Source organism: Lissotriton helveticus, chromosome 5_1, assembly GCF_964261635.1.
Source record: "Lissotriton helveticus chromosome 5_1, aLisHel1.1, whole genome shotgun sequence".
Lineage (NCBI taxonomy): Eukaryota > Metazoa > Chordata > Amphibia > Caudata > Salamandridae > Lissotriton > Lissotriton helveticus.
The window spans coordinates 377888824-377908504 of record NC_136065.1 but is presented as its reverse complement, the minus strand read 5'-3'; the positions used below and the strand labels follow the sequence as shown (position 1 = coordinate 377908504).

General features: G+C 42.8%; 1 protein-coding gene across 1 annotated transcript in view; it reads left to right on the top strand.

Moving 5' to 3' along the window:
- FAM131C (family with sequence similarity 131 member C) overlaps positions 1 to 19681 on the top strand; it is a 396305-nt gene that overhangs the window by 91233 nt on the left and 285391 nt on the right. Inside the window, exon 2 of the mRNA XM_078642544.1 lies at positions 17897 to 18042. Within this exon, the coding sequence (XP_078498670.1) occupies positions 17897 to 18042 (146 nt within the window). The remainder of the gene's footprint in view (positions 1 to 17896; positions 18043 to 19681) is intronic.

Below are 19681 nucleotides of genomic sequence, written 5' to 3'. Positions count from 1 at the left end.
AAACTAGCATTGGCATAGCCAATAGGTCTCGCCTTTGTGACCTTATAAGTGTTTAGCCATGCAATAGTTAATGTTGTTGCAGTAAGGATATTGTGCTGCATAACTACATTTTTGTAAAGTGAAGTATGTGACAAATTTGCTGGTGTACAGGAAGTGTGAAAGGAATGACTGTAGGGGGTCATTTTTTTATTTACAAAAACCAACATTAATATACCTTTAAATGAACTGTACAACTATTTCAGAATATATATGCAGTTAGGAAAGCACAAATGAAGCACTTTTTAAAATGTAATTCTGAGGTTTGATGGAAACCATGATTTCAATAGGATCAAAACAAAATCAATGCACTTGGTGATGGTCAAATGAAATGTTCACTGAAATCTAATTTCCAAACATTTTCATTTTGGGCTATATAATTTTATGAGTAAAACTGCGCTGTCTGTAAATGATAGTGTAAATTATAGTGTGTTACCACATCATGCTTTAGTAATAAATTCACAACATTGTTCTCCAAAATGCACCACCAGCTATGTACTACACCCACACCACTCTCCTGCTGAGTACATTTGCTACACTAGTTCTTTATGTCACTCTTGAATGTTTCACAATCCCTATGACTTCAGTGATCTAATATTCATAGCAGGACCCCCACTCTGAAAATTGTCCAAACACCAGGGCCTCCAAATCCCCACCGCCGTGTCCTGCTGTGCCCCCTCCCCAGCCAACATTTACCACCTGCACTGAGCAGGTGTCCCCAGGATGTGGAAAAATATGTCCCCATTCCCGAAACAAATGACTGGATTCAGAGAAGCAATACCAGTCATTTTTTTTACTTCTGGATCCTGTATCCATAATAAGTCCACTAGTGGTGTTCATGGTCCCCAGCCGCGGTCTGTGCAGGTAACAGCGGTGGGGCCACGTGGGGGGGGTTTCGAGGGACGATGCAGAGGGGAAAGTAATTATTTATTTAATTTCCTTCTGCATCGTTCCTCGAAATACCCCCAGTTGCAGTTGCAAGATTTATTTAGACCAGAGGCCCTGAAGAAAGCCTTAGGAGTTTTTCCCGTTTGGCAGAAACATGTCGGCCCCTCAGCAGCTATTTGTTTGTACTACTATGATTGCGTTGTTCTTGGTTTTAATCTGGAAGAGAGCCATTAAAGTTTACCTCGCTGTCTTTCTCTATTCAGTTTTATTCTCACTTATTTCTTTTTGCACTGCACTAGTTCCCACTTAATGATCAAACATATGGTCTACGAGCAACTCGGGGGGTACAACCCTGTCTCTTATGGAGGGTATGGATCCTGTCTCAATGATCTAGAGACCTCCCATCCCTACCTTTGGATGACCAAATGATAGTATTGATCATTTACAAGACTTTGATGGGAATCCATCTCTGGACACTGGGATACAACTACAGTTGCTAGTGGCTATGTGCGTTGGTACATGCACTTCTTGCTAATGTTTGTAAGGATTTTTCCTCTGCACCCAACGGGCATTGGTTTTATCACTTGCTAGGACAAATTTCTGTTCCTATTAGACTCCCAGGTTTTTTCAGTATTTTATGATTGTAAAAGGAATTATGGGCTCCTCTGATGACCAGGGTCATAAATACTGCTATCTCTTGTGGCCTGCCACCATCTTGGTCAAAAGCGATTATTGTGCCAATTTTCAAAAAGGGCAACAGGGACGACCCCAAGTGCTATCGGCCGATTTCCCTGATTGACGTATCGGCCAAACTTTTGGGTAGGGCAATCCTTAATAGACTGTCCGAGTGGACCGAAGAGAATAACACCTTCTCGGACACTCAATACGGGTTCAGGACAGGGAGGTCCACTAGTGACCAATGCCTGAACCTTTATATGCTGACTGCCAAATATACTCTGGCCAGCGATGAACCTATTTATATGGGATTCATGGATTTGACAGCAGCATTTGACCACGTCAATAGAGGAAAGCTGTGGGACATGATGTCAAGCATGGGGATTGAGAGTGGTTTAATTACCATATTAAGGGAATTGCACAGCGACACCACGGCCAAGGTTCGATTTAATAGGGAGGGAGGATTGTCTGACTCTTTTCCATGTAAGAGCGGAGTCAGACAAGGTTGCATTCTTGCCCCTTTTCTGTTTTCCCTTTATATTAACAACTTGGAGCAGTTTCTTTTGGGTTTAAAGGCAGATTCCCCTAGGGTCGGGCTGCGGCATATCCCTGTTCTGCTTTATGCGGATGACGCGGTCTTGCTTGCTCGCACACCGCGAAGCTTACAAATCCTGATAGATGGGTTTGTTAAGTTCATGAGCACCCTGGATCTATCTGTCAACCTGGGTAAATCTTATGTGCTCCTGGCCGGCAAAAAACCTTCCTCTAAATTTACTTATACAATAGGCACCCATATTTTAGAGGAGGTCAAAACGTTCACTTATCTTGGAGTAACCTTTGATGGCGCTCTGCAGTTTAACTCCTTGGTGGCGGAACGTCGTAGTAAAATGATTGCCTCTAATGGGGCAATAGCAGGATACGGCAGGAGGCTAGGTAGATGGAGCCTGGAACAGGTGATGAACTTGTATTGCTCCGTATCATGCTCCAAAGTAATCTATGGGGCAGAAGTATGGGGCTTTGTGAACACCACTAGAATCCAACAGGAAGAAAACAAATATCTGAAATCTATCCTGAGGGCGCCACCCAGCACCGCTGGAATCATAGCTCATAGGGAGCTAGGGAGGCCATACTTGGATGACCTGTTAAAACTTAGGCCAATTGTGGCCTGGCAAAAAATATGGGTTAATCCAGATGCGCATCTAAGCAGAGAAATTCTATTGGACTGCTTAGATAGGACTAACTGTATGCGCATCCCCTGGCTTAAATATGTGAAAAACACCCTTGAGGATTTAGGTTTTGGAAACCTCTTCACGAACCCTATAACAATTTCAGCCCAGCACAAGAAACAAGTAGGGGAAATTTTCCTAGAGCGGAAAATCCAATGCAGAGCTGAGGCTGAAGGAGTTAAAAAGACTGTGAGGGCTCATAATCTGGTGAAGAGCATGGAGGGTATGGAGCCTTATCTGTACCTCGTGCATAATGCACAGGATAGATTTCTTATGTGCCGTTTTAGACTGAATTTACTTCCTTTTATGTTGGCCTCACCAGCAGGTTTCACCACGTCAATTGAGCAGAAGGGACCCTGCGGCTGCGACAACAGGTCTCCGCAGGATTCCCTCCATCTTGTTTTGCTATGTCCCTATTTTTCTATGCCCAGGCGTAGATTTCTTGTAAATATTTTAAAAAAAGCCCAACAGGAACATGCCAGGGATGCATTAGTCTTCTTGCAAAAAGCCTCCGATCCCCTAACCTTGTGTTGTATTATGAATTTTATTAAGGTTGCGGTCCGATTAAGGATGACTAGGGGTTAGGATTGAAAGATTTTGGATTTTCTATTCTAAATTTATGGACCTGCACGTTGGTTTTTCTACTTGTATTAACTTTGTATAAGGATCTTGATTAATGTTTAATGACTTTTTATCTATGTATATATATGTGTGCTTTTATGGTGTTTTTTAATCACCGAATAAAGATTCTTAATTGATTGATTGTAAAAGGAAAGCCCAGGGCTGAAGCACGGTGTCCTGGGTGACATCAAGTCATAAGGTAACAATACTGATTGACCAGCGGCAGCAAAGTTTTCAAGACTCCACTCAGCTGAGTAAGAACTTGCGTGCACATCACAAGGCACATGGTAGACATGCATAAGATGTGGTCTGCATTAGTCCAACCACCACTGAGACACTCCCTCAAGTAGAATGGAGTCAAAGTAAGAAGATTGGGAGAGTAGGATAAAATATATTTATTTATTTATTTTTGAAGCTTATAAAGCGCACAGCTACCCCCAACGGGGGTGTCCCGGCGCTAGAAGAGAGAGAGATAATCAAATCTATTCTATAGCTTCATACTTTTCAGAACCAAAACATCATGGTTCATGGGAGCTTTGTAAGGTCTGGCACATGGAGATCCTCAGTGGGATTCTTGTGCTTATCTACATGCATTTCGATGCACTTACAAACAAACCGTGAGTCCTAAGGTAAGAGGGCTTCTTAGCTCTCTTGCAGGTGAGTGCAGGGACATCTTAAGGATTTAATTTTTATTATACTTTTTTGAGACACGCTACATTCCACCTACATCATCAATGGGATGCCTCCTCCACATAAAATGAGACAAAGCAGTCACTTTCAGGCAAACTTACAATGCAAAACACGTTTTGTGCTGGAATAGCTGAAAGATAAATGCCAAATCAACTATTTGCATCGGCTTGCAGCACTTTCACAGATTTTTCACCAATGAATGTGTTTGATAAATCTATCCCGAAGTTTTAACTTTTTTCCACATAACTTGTGATGCAGGGGCGCTTTACTCTTTACTCCTAATAAAGTAGGTAGCAGCTAAAATTACAATTCAAATACCATGTAAACCAATTTATAGAAAAAAAATCACATTTAGCACCTTGCCTGTGAGTAGTTAGAAACATCACTGTTGCTGTGCAGGAAGGTAAATTTAATGGATGTCTGAGAAAGGCTATTTCACAACAGCTAGCTCTGAAACATCAGAAAATTCCCTGATCTTTGTTCCGTTCAGAGCAGTGTTCAGGGCCTGTAGCCTATACACCTCATTAGTGGGAGAAATAATGTGCTCAGCTTTCTACCTTAGAAGGCACAAGATTATTACAGCACACTGTGTTAGGAGGTGATTAATTTAGGTCTCCAGGTAGAGGTTTCACATGTTAAATCTGGATCATCTTCCTTCCTAGCGCTAATAATTTGCATCCCTAAGACAAATATAGTTTTTATTTGATACATTTCTATAACAATGATTTCACTAATGCCATTTGCACACATTATATTGTTTAATTTTTTATCCGACCTACAAACTAAGGCTGAAACTAGTCACTTGCAACCCCACTTTTTTCTTTTCAGCGAATTTAATGCAAATGTTATTCTTAATGCCTAGCAGCAGTGCTATCTTTGCTAGTTTACAATCTTTATCAGACCAGTAGAAGGACATGTGATCTTAGAAGGCACTGGTTTCATTAGAAGCAATCTCAAAAGTTGTGCACACAGTTGTGCAGCAAAACCAATTGTTGTGGCTCTAACTTTTTAATATGTTCTGATTTCAGGATGGAGTTTACAAAGTCATCCATCCAAGGTAGAAAAGTGCTTAATTCCACCTCATCCCATTGTATTCTCTTCTGATTTGTCAACACAATTATATTGTTATTGTTTTCAGCTTGCAAAGGTGCAGTCAGGAAGACAGCTTTACTCAATGAAAGAATTTAAGGATTATGGCACTCTCTCCGAGAATCAGATAGGAATCGTCCTCTGAATGCTCTTAGGCCATTGATGAGTGTGAGTGAGGCTAGTTGATGTCTCAATGTTTGTCCTCTTCTGCACAGTTTTGCTTTATAGTAATTTCTGTGTTCATACAAGGTATTAAGAGCCTTATGTATTAAGCCTTTTTCCCGTTTGCAAATGGACAGATTCTCAGAATTTGCCCGTTTGCGAATTGGATGGCCATCCTACAGCAATTCTTTGTTTTCTGTTGCAATGACCGACCCATTTCAGTTTCCTCATGTTTTTTTAAAATTACATTCAGCTGAAAAAGAGTCACCGTTTTTGGTAGCGCCTCATCCTGGGTATTCACCAGGAGTGGGCAGGACTCGTGGCGTTTCACTCCACGGAATTACAGAAAAACTCCAATATGCGGATAATGTGCAACTCACCGTGCTCACAGTATAACCGAGTGCCGGAAGTGCAAGCAGCGCTGAACAACACCATGCATTGTGCAAGAGCGCATGGTTTTCAGCTTGCAAAGGTGCAGTCAGGAAGACAGCTTTACTCAATGAAAGAATTTAAGGATTATGGCACTCTCTCCGAGAATCAGATAGGAATCGTCCTCTGAATGCTCTTAGGCCATTGATGAGTGTGAGTGAGGCTAGTTGATGTCTCAATGTTTGTCCTCTTCTGCACAGTTTTGCTTTATAGTAATTTCTGTGTTCATACAAGGTATTAAGAGCCTTATGTATTAAGCCTTTTTCCCGTTTGCAAATGGACAGATTCTCAGAATTTGCCCGTTTGCGAATTGATGGCCATCCTACAGCAATTCTTTGTTTTCTGTTGCAACTGACCGACCCATTTCAGTTTCCTCATGTTTTTTTTAAATTACATTCAGCTGAAAAAGAGTCACCGTTTTTGGTAGCGCCTCATCCTGGGTATTCACCAGGAGTGGGCAGGACTCGTGGCGTTTCACTCCACGGAATTACAGAAAAACTCCAATATGCGGATAATGTGCAACTCACCGTGCTCACAGTATAACCGAGTGCCGGAAGTGCAAGCAGCGCTGAACAACACCATGCATTGTGCAAGAGCGCATGGCCATTCAAATTGATTTTACTGACACTCAAGTAGAAAATCTACTCAAGCAGCAGCAAATCTACTCAAACGCCGGCCCTCTGACCATGACCGCTTGCGAGCTCCCGCGTTAGAAAATTTCACTGAAGGATGCCAAATCTCGCTCGCTAACGTGTATATTCTGGAGGCTTATGGGACAAAATTCCACAAAGCTGCAATTGGCGGAATTTGACCAGAACTCAGCATTAGAGAGTAAAGTGAAGTGGCCAAAATACTGCAAATGCCACGGGCGGAACGGAACATTCCACCCAGCCCAAGTATTAACCTTGATGTTCAAGCCCTCTTCTACCTATTGTGTTTGTTCTGGTGCATGTTTACTTGTTTGTTCCTGGGGGTCAGTATGCTCCATAGGTGGAAGGTAGTGGTTGTTGTTGTTGTTTTCTACCCATATTGCTCTCTGAGTGGCTACAGTTTTTAGTGTTGATGTTACAGCAGGCGTAAGTTTTTGACGCAGCGGTGAAGTAAAAGTGACTCAGTGAACTCTTGTAGATTTCACTATGTCACTTTTATGGGGTTTCTTTGCAACGGAACGCCTGATGCAGGTATAATGTAGCACAGGGCTTTTCAACGTGACGCATCTCACTAGATGCGTCACATTGTAAACATGTTGCATAGTGGTGCATTGTTTACGCCGCCGCTGCGACACAAAAGTGATGCAACAGACGCATCATTTACAAATGCAAAGAAAAAATTGATGGACGGAATGCTTGACAATGCAAACATTCCCCCTCAGTCACAAGAATCTGGGTTAAATCCATCATTCATTTGCTCACCACACCACCCCAGTTTGGACTAAGCCATATGCAAATAAATCTCGACCCTGTTCCTTGTGGGAACAATCCAGCCCGAACTGCCAAGCCAGGTACTCCCTGGACCGGAAACAAGCATCCTAGGACCAGTTTCAGGGCATCACCCTTCATCAGCCCGGCTGGGTTAAATCCAGTGGTGTAGAGACTAATTTGCATATGGCTGGGTTCAAACTGGAATGGCAGGGGAGCAAAGGAATGATGGATTTCAGCCCAGATCTCTGTACTGGGGTGAATGTATGACATTGTTCTGTATTCTGTCCATCAATTGTTCTTTTCTGCATAATTTACAAAGCCATCCTGTCCAGCACCCCGCTTGCCTTGCAGACAAACTCACCCTTTCTGTTTGTTCTCGGCACACCCCGGCCAGGGTACCATCAGAGTGCAGCTAAAAAGTGTAAAAAAGAAAAAATCAAGACAACAGGCCTTTTCCATGTATGCATCCAGAAACTGGAACAAAAACCCAATATCCCAAAGGGCCCAAAGGCTGCTCCAATTTAGGAAAGAGTTGAATACTCGCCTCTTTGAAGAATACTACAAAGCATTAACCACCCACAACCCATCAACCTCTCCAATTACTTGTTGACTCTAGCTTGTCTTTGAATGTCTACTCTACTTTGCTGCCTTTTGGCTAGTTTCACTGTATTGAAATATTGTATATATGTACACAATAAGCCTCTATAACACCAGCTCCAGAAACCTTAATCTAAAATCCTTGCACTGCCCCTTGAGTAGAAAATAAAATAAAAGCCAGTATGTCTGGCCTCAGCAGGCTATTTCGATGGCTAGATTACAATTTTTTTTTAATTGCAAGCATATGTGACAAAAGTAATAAAAAGCAGAAACATTGCCACCACCTAAATGTTCCAGCTATAGCCTTGCAATAGAAATTTTGAATGAAAAAAAATAACCATTGCACGTAATTTTAATATACCAGTTTGGCTGATTCCTACCAGATAGGGATTCATTCAATAGGTACAGAAATCCTTGCTAGTTTTAATGTATGTCACAGGAAAATATCATTCTTATTGGCACAAACATGTCATGCTGGCTATGAATTTCTGTAACCTGTAAACGTAGTTTAAGCACATAAGAATGACTCGAAAAATGAAAACAAGGATAAAGAATTGGGATTAAAAAGTATTGGCACAGTAAAGTATTAATGCATCAGCCTGACATTGAAGTGTACTTCTTTTTAGGCAGATATGCACGCGAGCATGCAAAATGCGGTCACTCACAATGCAAGAGAGCCTATGGTTAAAGTGGGCAGACCCATTCTCTATGCTCTGTGCTGTGGAAGCGCCAGCAAAACGTGACTACAACTGAACAGACCAATGGTTCAAGAGGCATTGGGGACGACCACAAAGCATGCTTTGAATGTAGTTTTTTTATCTACAATTTATTTGGATTAACTGATGCGATCAAGATGGTAAAGGGGCCTCTAGGCACGCCTAAAGAATGCACAGCCACAGAAATGCATTTGTTAGAAAAACTGACAGCTTATATCATATCTCTCTCTTTTATCACTCATTACATTGTCTGCTCCTCCATCTATATCTATCCTCAGAAGACCCTTCTCTTCTCCCAGTTTTATAGATCACATAGCTCAGTTGTCAAAATGTAGCACTTTAGTAAAATACTGTGGTAGCTGGTGAACATTTATAAATGGGAGAGTGTAATGGCCATTTTTGTTACACCAAATGAGACGGAGGGGAGGGCACAGTTAACATCCTCACGCTCGACTCAATATTACCCCTTGGTGGAGATGGGCAATAGTACCACACACATCCCAGGCCCAAACATCTTCTGCCCTGGAGTTGTTAGAAAGCACCATTTCACCTGGGAAAATCTGGGTAAAGTCTTTTCAGACCACCATCGAGGTCTCAAAGGCCACACACCTCCCCTCCAAATCAGAATTATGCCTTAAGGGCGCCAACACATCAATACACCCATCCACAGCTGGAGGTCCACCGACTGATTGAGGAAGGCATTGCGCCCATTTTAGTCTTATGGGCAAAACTGGCACAATACCTTCTCACCAGCATGCTTTAATGTACTGTTGTGTAACACTGTATGAAGTTTAACTTTGTCATGTTGTATGTCATGGTTTGTAATATGTGAAGTTAATAGTAATAATAATAATAATAGTATTTCTAGTATTAGCATAATAATGATAACAATAAAAATAACAATCATAATAATAATGATAATCATTATTTTAATTAATATGATCATCATCACTATCATTATCCTTATTATTATTATTAGTTTTACTATAATTGTTATTACTATTAGCAAACAAAATTACTAATATTATTGATTAAATAATGCTATTTATATAATAATAATATCTTATAATAATGTTTACTATTATGTACAAACATTGTACTAATATGATTGATTAATTAATATTATTTATATGATAGTAATAACAATAATAACTTTAGTAGTTGGGGGGATTAAGGGGACAGTTAATTCTCCATCTGCGTTAGTGGTGACTTCACTAGTGTGTTGGGTGTCTGCATCCAGCTCCTGTGCCACAGTTATAGCAACACCGTTTTTGCTTAATATAGGGGCTGGATTTAAGCCCTCTGCCATAGTCACTGCCATAGACACAATCTCAGCTTCGTTTATCTCAGTAGTCTCAGTCTCAGTTATTGTTCCTGGTGTTGGTGTTGGTGTTTGGATCATGGGGGAACATGGCTGGCTCAATTCATTTGTAATCTCAGGTGTTTTACATTCACCAATATCTTTACCCCCCTTCTCCTTACCCGCTTTTACCAGAATGTCCAACACTGATGCAGTCGCCAACCGGGTCTTGGGGGCCCCTTGTTGTCGTTTTTTTTGTTGCGCATCGGGTACGGTGGAGGTTTCATTGCCGCAAGAGTTGTCAGGAGTTGCATTACCCGCATTACCAGCTTCCTCCTTTAGCATTTTCTATCTCTGCGTAAATTTGGACCCCTGATTAACTTTGGGCGCCATTTCAAACAATGTACTCTGCCTAAGGTGTTTCACTGCTTGACAGGCCCGGTTGTAATCACTGAGCGCTACTCCGCTCTCTTTGCTCCTGCTCCCGCTGCCGCAGCCCCTCAGTCGCGTTCGATTCTGCTCCGGCCGCTGGTATAGGTCGGCACTTCTCCAGCCGTTTCTGCTGCTCTGTGTCAGGGATCCCCGCAACAGCCGACTCCGCGCTTGGCTCCGCAGCTGACTTCGCAGCTGACTCCGCCTCTCTGCAGCACGGAAGGCGAAGGTAGCAGCGAGAGACCTCAGAGTCACCCGAACCGCCCTCAGTAACAGCTTCGCCACCACGGCACAGGTGAGAGTCAGCATCCCACCCGGGCCTCCGAAAGCCGGTAAATGTTTTCCGCGAGTTTTAATCAGCCGCGTTTTTTCATTTAATATAGTATACTGCTTCAGACGTTCAGGCGTGTAGATTCCCCGTGCATGTTGCTTGGTCCCGGGTGAGTTTCAGTCCGCGTCCTCATCGCTGTACTGCACCGGCCGTTCAACTATATCAAATGGCGCTATAGGGGGAGGTGGGGGAGACAAAGAAAATGACCCCAGTGAGGCATTCTTTTCAGTCTCTGACGGAGGCGAATGGTCTGAAGATGAGGAGGAACGTAGCTCCTGTTTGGAGACAGACACTGATTTGGAGGATAATATCCCGACCACAGCCATGAGGAAAAAAAAAAGCTGACTGGGGTCAAGAGATGGAACACCAGAAGCACCAGGAGCTCACCTGGGATCACTCCTCCGCACAGCCGCTACTAGGAAGCCCCCATCTGGAACAAGCTCAAATGTCACTACTTGAGACAATTCATCAGGAGATCTTAGCATATCGCAAGGAGACACGTCAAGAGAGCCGAAAATCACAGGCTGCCATGAGGAAAATGCAGGGGGTAGTGAGAAAGCTCTCCAAGGTCTGCGCCACCACGGGGGACAGAGTGTCAAACCTAGAGGAGAGGGTGGTCGCAACAGAGACTGATATGGCAGCTGCTACGGTTAAAGTCGAGGCCTAATGCTCTCAAGTCGCAGACATACAATGGAAGCTGGAGGAGATGGAGAATCGGCTCCGAAGGAATAACCTTAGAGTCCTTGGAATCCCTGAGGGAAGCGAAGGGTCAGACATCCGAGCATATATGGTGAAACTTTTCCAACAGGCTTTCCCTGAATTGCCCGGATGGGATTGGACTAAAGAGATACAGAGAGTCCACCGTACCCCCTTCAAAATAAGAAGAAATACTAAAGAAGGAGACAAACCTAGGGCAGTGCTGATCTTTCTAGGGAACTTTGTGCTCCGACAGGCAATTTCGGAAAAGGCAAGACCGGATGCAAAGAAAAACTGCGATGGTGTTTCTTTCTTTGTCCGCCCGGATTTCTGCCATGTGACGGTGGAAAGACGCTGGCGGTTAAGAGGGCTAATAAAGCCCTTTCAGGATAAGAAACTTCAAGCCTACCTAATAAATCCAGCCCAGCTTAAGGTTATTAATGAAGGGAGAACATTATATTTCTCATCTGGGATTAAGGCCAAAGAATATTTGGACAGTCTTGACAAATAGTAAATGTTCAGAATAGGAGGGGAAAAAAAAAAAAAATATGTAATGTGTAAAGTCCTCATGTGTGGCAAGCTTGGTTTAGGCGGTGTTTAAGTCGGTTTTCTCATAGTTATGGTAGTTGTTCTTTTTTCCGGGTGTAAACTTTACTGTAACCAATTAATGGTATATTGGTATCCTCAATCGCAACTGCATGATCATCACATGCACAAACAAGTGTTGTGCGCCTCACAGTGTGGGAGGGTGTGTTGGGGGGACAGGGAGGGGGGTGGTGGGGGGAAGAGGAGGTTGGGTGGGGTGGGTGGGCTCGGGGGGGTGGAAAAATGAAAAAAGACATAAAATGGAGTTCAGGATGCATTGTTATGGTCAAGATCATATTAGGACATAGGAACCATTTAAATCAATCGAAAGATAATACCAAATCTAAGAGACAGAAGATGAAGAAAGGTCAAATTAGAAAAAGAGATGTCAGACATTAAAATATGTACATTGAATGTCGGAGGGCTAAACGACTGGAGGAAAAGACAAAGGATGACCCATTTTGTCAAATTCAATAAAATTGATGTGTTATGCCTCCAAGAAACGCACCTCCCCTGGGCAAAACGAAACCTCTTGTCAATAAATGGATTTGATTTGGTTGCGTGCTCACGGCAAACCTCAACGGTTAGAGGAGTGGCTATTCTGATAAAGAAAACCTTGGGTGGGGTCAAGAAGGTAAAAGCTGATAGCTATGGCAGATGGGTGATCGCCGAGCTGGAGCTAGGATTTACCATCTGTGTAATTTATGGCTCGAATGGCGACGACCCAGAAATCTTTGATTTTTTGGAGATTGAACTTGCAGGTTGGGCGGTGCCTTTAATAATATGTGGAGATCTAAATATTTCTGCTAGCTGGGAGAATAATGTAAAATATATTGGTCGAAAACCACGAGTTTACAGGGCAATCAAATCCTTGAAAGAATCAATAGACCTATTGGACATCTGGGGCATCAAGGAGCCTAATAACTCTGGTTTTACATATTTCTCAAATCCTGCTCAGAAGCACTCTAAACTGGACTATTTTTTTATCTCTACACCAGAGATTAATTAAGTAACTATTATTAAACTACCAAGAATGCTATCTGACCACAACCCCCTAGTAATAACCTATCAAAGGAGCTACCGTAGAGCAAATAGACCCCCATGGTCTTTTGAGAGGAGATTACTGGAGGATGCCAGATTTATTGCCCATATTAAGAGCTGGGCAGATGACTTTTTCTCGGCCAATAGATATAGCGCCACCAGGAACATAGTGTGGGATTGCTTTAAAGCTGAGGGGGGAAACTATCAGCTATTCGACTAAATTAAGAAACGATGACAGAAAAGCCGAAGACAAATTACTAGATAGACTCATGAATATCGAGGAAGAACATGTGAAAGTCATTGCATCAGGGGGAGACGGTAGTAGCAGTCATAAAGCACTTATGGCAATTAAGGCAGATCTCCAGAAAATCTCCACTCAGAAAGCGATGGGCGAATACCAGGCTACAAGAACCAATCGATATGAAACTGGAGAACACGACGGTAGAGCCTTGGCCCTGCGACTTCGGCAGGAACGGTCCAAAAACACCATTAAGAAGATAGAAGAAAGGGGCAGAGAATACACAGAAACAACTGATATCCTCCGTGTCTTTAGAGACTTTTATAAAAAGTTATATGATGAAGAAACAATGATCGGGGGGCGATATACGAACTTAGAAGACTCTGGTCCCTGTCTTGATCCCTCTCTTCAAGAGGAATTGGACAGAGACATTACCGAAGTGGAAGTTAAAACTGCCCTTCAGGAGCTAGCTCCAGGGAAGGCTGCCGGTCCGGATGGCCTCCCCCTGGAGGTATACAAATGTATCGAATCCGAAATCATAACCCTATTAGTGGACCTTTTTAACGGGATAGTGTACAAGGGAGAAACCCCGGAATCTTGGAAAGAGACAAACATTATTATCTTTCACAAAAAAGGGAAACCCAGCGAGAATCCGGGGTCATATAGGCCCTAATTAACGCCGATACTAAGCTTTATTCCAAAGTATGGGCCTCTGGAATGGGCAGGGTCATTGGCGTCTGGTCTCTCCGTGGCAGCACGGGTTTGTCCCCGGACGAGGCACCACTGATCATACAAGCAGAGCAATAGCTATATTCGACGCCCATGCTGCCACGGGGGGGGGGGGGGAGTCGCCATGATCCTGCTCGACGAGGAAAAAGCTTTCGACCGCGTGGTTTGGAGCTATCTGTGGAATATCCTGACAGGGAGAGGTTTTGGGCAAAAAATTATCGGAGCTCTTAAAGCTATGTATCTTAATCCTGTGGCAAGAGTTACGGTCATGGGCGAGAAATCTGATACCTTCAACATTAAAAGAGGAACCCGGCAAGGATGCCCATGCTCCCCAATCCTTTTCTCCCTATATATTGACCCACTTATACAGGCAATTCTGGGATGCCCTAGGTTAAAACCGGTGATAATAAATGGGTTTGAAAATAAAATATTAGCCTATGCTGATGATTTGGCCGTATTTACTGATGATCCTCAACAAGCAGTGTCAACTTTGGTCGATCTGACAAAACAATTTGGTTCCAACTCAGGTTATTTATTAAACGAAGCAAAGACCCAGATAATTTGCACAGGGAATGTGTTAAAGGCAGATTCCAGATATGTGGATGCAGCAGTATATCTGGGGGTCACAATTAACGCCGCTGTAGAGAAAATAGTGGAAGGTAATTATTTACCACTTATAAAATCAATAGAGTCTGACCTAAAAAGATGGGATGGACTGCACCTCTTTCTGATTGGCAGGATAAATGCAGTCAAGATGTCGATGTTCCCGAAGCTTTTATATCTTTTTAGGGCCATACCACTATTTATTGAGGAAAAAATAATGTCAAAACTGGAATCTGTCTTTATCAAATTTATTTGGTAATATGGCAAGGTAAGAAGATCAACAAGTCTTTTATCTCTCCCGCGGGAAAGGGGGGGCTTGGATTTCCCCAACTTAAGGCTATACCACTGGACCTGTCTTTTAATACAAATGAAGACACTTTTTCAATCAGATGTCAATATTGACAATGTTAGACCGGAAGCATATCAACTCCCCTCTATTTATGAATTACTACTGGGAAGAAAGGCTACGGGTATCATGTTATGTGAAGTAGATGGAAGATTCTACAAAAAAGCAAGATACAAGATTATTGATAGTGCTTGGAGGGTATGGAAGGCTAGTAGAAAACTGTGTAATATCCCCAAAATTAATGCTCATATTCATATCAATAGATTCAGCCTCTTTTCAAGGCTTGGGATTGGAAGGGCCTTGAAAATCTGGAGGGAACTGGGCATTAATGCACTACGAGACATAATGGATGCAGAAGGGATTATAAATTTTGAGGCATTACAAAGGAGGTATGGTATTCCAGATAATCACTGGTTTGCCTATACCCAGGTTGACCGTTCCCTGAAGTCCATTAAACCAAAGCCGCCTCCCCCAGAAAATAGTCCCCTCTTGGATGCATTGTCCAAAGGATGCAATAAAATCAAACCTATATATAACATCCTTCGTGCAGAGATCCAGGATGATGTTGATAAAACAGAGGTTGCATGGTCCAATAAATTAGGGAACCCGAACGTAGATGTTGACCTGGCTATAGCATTGAATAAAAGAATATTTAGAGCCACAAACCTAAGAGCTCAACACTATAAAACGGTGTTTAACTTATACTATACCCCAGGCAAAATTACACACATGGGGGGCCAGAGTAGATGATAATTGCCCAAGATGTGGGGGGGGGACAAGCAGACCTTCTACATATGTTCTTCTCTTGCACTCTCTTGACTCCAGTGAAGAAAGAGATTGAAAAATTATGGGAGGGGCTGCTAGGTCATAAGATCGATCTATCCCCTACCCTGATGATCTTGGGCACAGATTCGAATCTAAATTTGGGCAAGGAAGAAGAAGCATTGGTGTTTATTTCTGTTGCCATCCTTAGGATCCTGATTTCGGCGGGGTGGAAGGATACAGTTGCACCATCTTTTCAAATGTGGTTATCCAGGTTCCTTGGCATACACAATATTGAGATCTGCCTATATGAGTATAAGAGGGGGGAAGTACGGGACTTCGGAAGAAGGTTCTGGGCCCCGGTAACCAAATGGAGGGAGACTCATGTAAAAGATGTATGAATTGTCACTCTGCATATTATGATGTTTATTAATACTGGAAATATAATTATGCACTCTGTCTCCCCCCCCTTTTATATTCCGATGGTTTTATACGAGCTTTTCCATTTTAGAAGTCTTAATTATTTATCTAATGTATGTTCGGATTGAGTATTTATCTTTTGTATTTAATGAACATGAGAATCAATTATTAAGCCTGTGTCCTGAATGATCAAAGCATGTACTTTTAAAATCTTTTGTGATGTATTTTGACTCCAAATAAAATTAAAAAAAAAAAAAGGAAAAAAAAAAAGAAGTTATAACAATAATAAACCTCATCGCTGTAGTTTCTAGGAGCTGTGACTAAGAGGTGTTACTATTAGCCAATGTAATGTTACAAACCATGTAAATAGGGACCTTTTTAACGTATTTGTTGTTATATGTTATGATTCCTGTTATGTAATGATATGTTATATTGGGTGAAAGTCCCACTGAGCTGCCACGTGCTGTGCGTTGGACTAGAGGTGCTTAGGTTGTCGGTGGCTGGTCAAGCACCTGGCAAAGTTTGGGATTCGGCGTGCGCTTTAATGTTGAATTAGCGAAGAGATATTTTCTTTAATGTATGGTTGTGGAGTGGTAGTGAGCATTGTAGGCTTCATGAAGAGCCTGGTGATAGGTCAAGCCTGGCTCAGATCTGATGCATTTGAACAAGCACTGAGTTGGTGCGGACTGTCCTATTTCTTTGGGTGATGGATATGCTGTCTCGAGGTATTTTGCGATTAGTTGAGGAATTTATTTTGTAGGGTGGCCAGTAGGGCTTTGCTGTAGTTGAGCGTTGTTTGGAACTGGGTGGCTCGGTGTGATTTAGTTAGGAATGGCTAATGACATATTAAGGGCTTTCTTCTGGAACGCCAAATTCTCCATCTGATCCCAGAGTTCAAAAGCCTTGCCCAAGCCACTCTCTTCTCTAGGTACATGTCTGCAACAGGGGCGTAACACAGGTCCACGCAGCCCCCGCGGTGCGGGGTGCCCCAAGCTCCAGGGCCCCCCTCAGCACAGCACTCAGGATGCAGAGCTCCTGTTTGAGCCCGGAGGGAGCCCCTCCACGTACCTTGCGGGGAGGCCCCCTCGAGTTTCGTTACGCCAGTGATCTGCAAATGTCCTTCTTTGCATTCGACCACAATCAGTCCTACACCAAACAAATTTGAGAGCCGATTTATATCTCAGTGGGTGGCCCGTTTCTCTGCCAGGACGACAGAGTAATTTGCTCCGTCTCCCTGGCAGAGATGCCACCCGCCGAATTTAGAAATGACTACCAAGCCAGCGGTAATTTCTTAAGCATTGGCCAGAGCCACCTTCACGACGGTTGTTGAAAATGCTGTTTAAGTTTGGTGCAGGACTCCGTCAACATGACAGACCCTTGCGCTAAACTGGTTTCTTTTCAAAAACAAAATTCTGCAGTGGGATTTTCTTTATGAAAATAAAAATGATAATGCCCCGTCGCAATGAGAGCCACCTCCCATGGCGAGGGGGGCATTTTTGTTCTGTGTAGTTCAAGTACCATTACTATCAGCACGCATATCATTTGTGCCTACATTGAGTTAAGTGATCCTTTCCCCAATAGGTAACCAATATAAAGCGGAAAAATACCAGCAAGAGCTTGCTCCAGACTAAATGAGCCCTTAAAATGGATGTAAAGAAATCGATGAAATGTGCTCAGCAACACTGGAGTGGAAGATGGAAACTGAAATTCGTCACTCCATTCGGTACAGCGCACGGCTACTGAAGCAAACATAGGATACAATAGATACTCATAGAATAATGTCACCTGGCAGAAGGAAACAAGGCGAGATCTTGACATCCTGATTTTTCTCCAGCTTAGAATATTTCTCTTCTTTTCTTTCAGAATTTTTCACTGCTGCTCATAAGGATTATTCCACAACCAGCAACACCACTCAGACCGAGTGCCCGCCCACCACAGTTCATGCCGAAGACCAAGAACCTTCACCGGAGCCTGAAGCTCCAGATGATCCACCACAGGAAGCAGCAAAGGTAAGTGACACGGAACTAGTGGAGATGATTGGCACCCTGTAAACAACCACCTCTGAATCTCAGACACAATAGCTGGCCAGGCTTTCTGGCCATCATTCACACTGTCAACTGCAAATGTCCTTGTACATGCATTGGGTCGGATGGGTCAACAGGTACAAGTGACTCCGCAAAGTGACTCATGCACTCTTAGTAGTTAACCTTGTTACTGCAGGGTTATGTTCAAATATCAAAGTATTTATAATTCTTCTCCAGGAGAGGCAACCAAAAGACAGCCTAATCTAGCCAAAGTTGCCTTCTAGAGATCTCAGGTTGACCGAATGATTGAGGAGTAGCCCAAGTGGGTTTGTTGACACATTGTGCACAGTGGGCTATGCTGTTGGGCTTTGATTGCACGAGCACAGATGCCTTCAGTATGAAAAGCCCATTAACAAAATTGCAATTCAAGATGGGCACGGGTGTAAATAAACAACTTTTCTTTGTGAATCTTGCTCACAGTTTTGAAGAGCAAAGCGTTACGTCCTAGGGTTTCTCTAAGTGCCATTTGCAGGTACATTTGATCTCTATGACATGACGCGAATCCCAGACTAGTCACCTGAGCAGATGTAAAATGAAACATGATCTTAGACCAGATCCATCCCAAATTTTCAGACAAAGCACGTAGGATATATTTGCACGCAGCTAATCTGATTGAAAATAATTTACATAGTTGATGATTATCTTACAAATCTGGCAGTAATTGGGTCCTCCTGGACCTACACTGTGCACCCCTTGATGTAAGAGGCAGCCTGTGGGCTACTACCATGACAGAGTTGATGACATGGGACTAAATCCTCGTCCATACAGTGGTTTTGATCTTGATTATTCCATAATTGCATTTATAGGTAAAATGGATGAAATAGTGCTTGAGTGGCGCTACTTACGGCAAGGACAGTCCATTTTTTAAAAGAAGAAGCCTGGCAGTGATTTTCTGCAGCCCTTGTGTTCTGTGTTGTTACATGCCCAGAATAGATGTAGCACATGAACTGTAGACTGGAGGCATCATATGTGATCATATTGTTGCTGCAGCATTACCGGCATTACTGATCTGGACAGGGTGAATTGGACAATAAAGTTGGCAAGCCCTTCAGTCTGCTTGAAGTCAAGCTTTTTGTCAAGCATTTTGTCAAGCGCCCTGACTTCGGCTGACAGGGAAAGTGCTTTACCAAATAAACTGGGCTTGAGTGATAGCGACTTAATACAAGGGCCAGGTTGGTCCCTTGTGATTGGAGAAGGCCATGTTATGTTATATTGTTTTATGATTTTTTTTGTGTAGAGTATAACATTCACCCTAGTTTCTTGGAGCTAAAGATACAACAATACTACTCTATAGGCATATAGATTGTGGAAAAATGACAAAACAAACAGGATCTGGCAGGTCACGATTAACAATTTAAAAGCAGGACTTTAGTTTCCAGTGAAAGATCTGGTGGTGATGAGGAGAATTTAGATCCATTAGAAGGTTATGTATTCCAGTCCTCTGCTGCCCTATCACTAAATGTTATGGGCAACAATTGATTGGTAGATCACCAAGTACAGCCTGGCCTATAAAAAGCAAATCTTGACATCATGGGATGCTTGGTGGATTGCCCAGAGAATGATC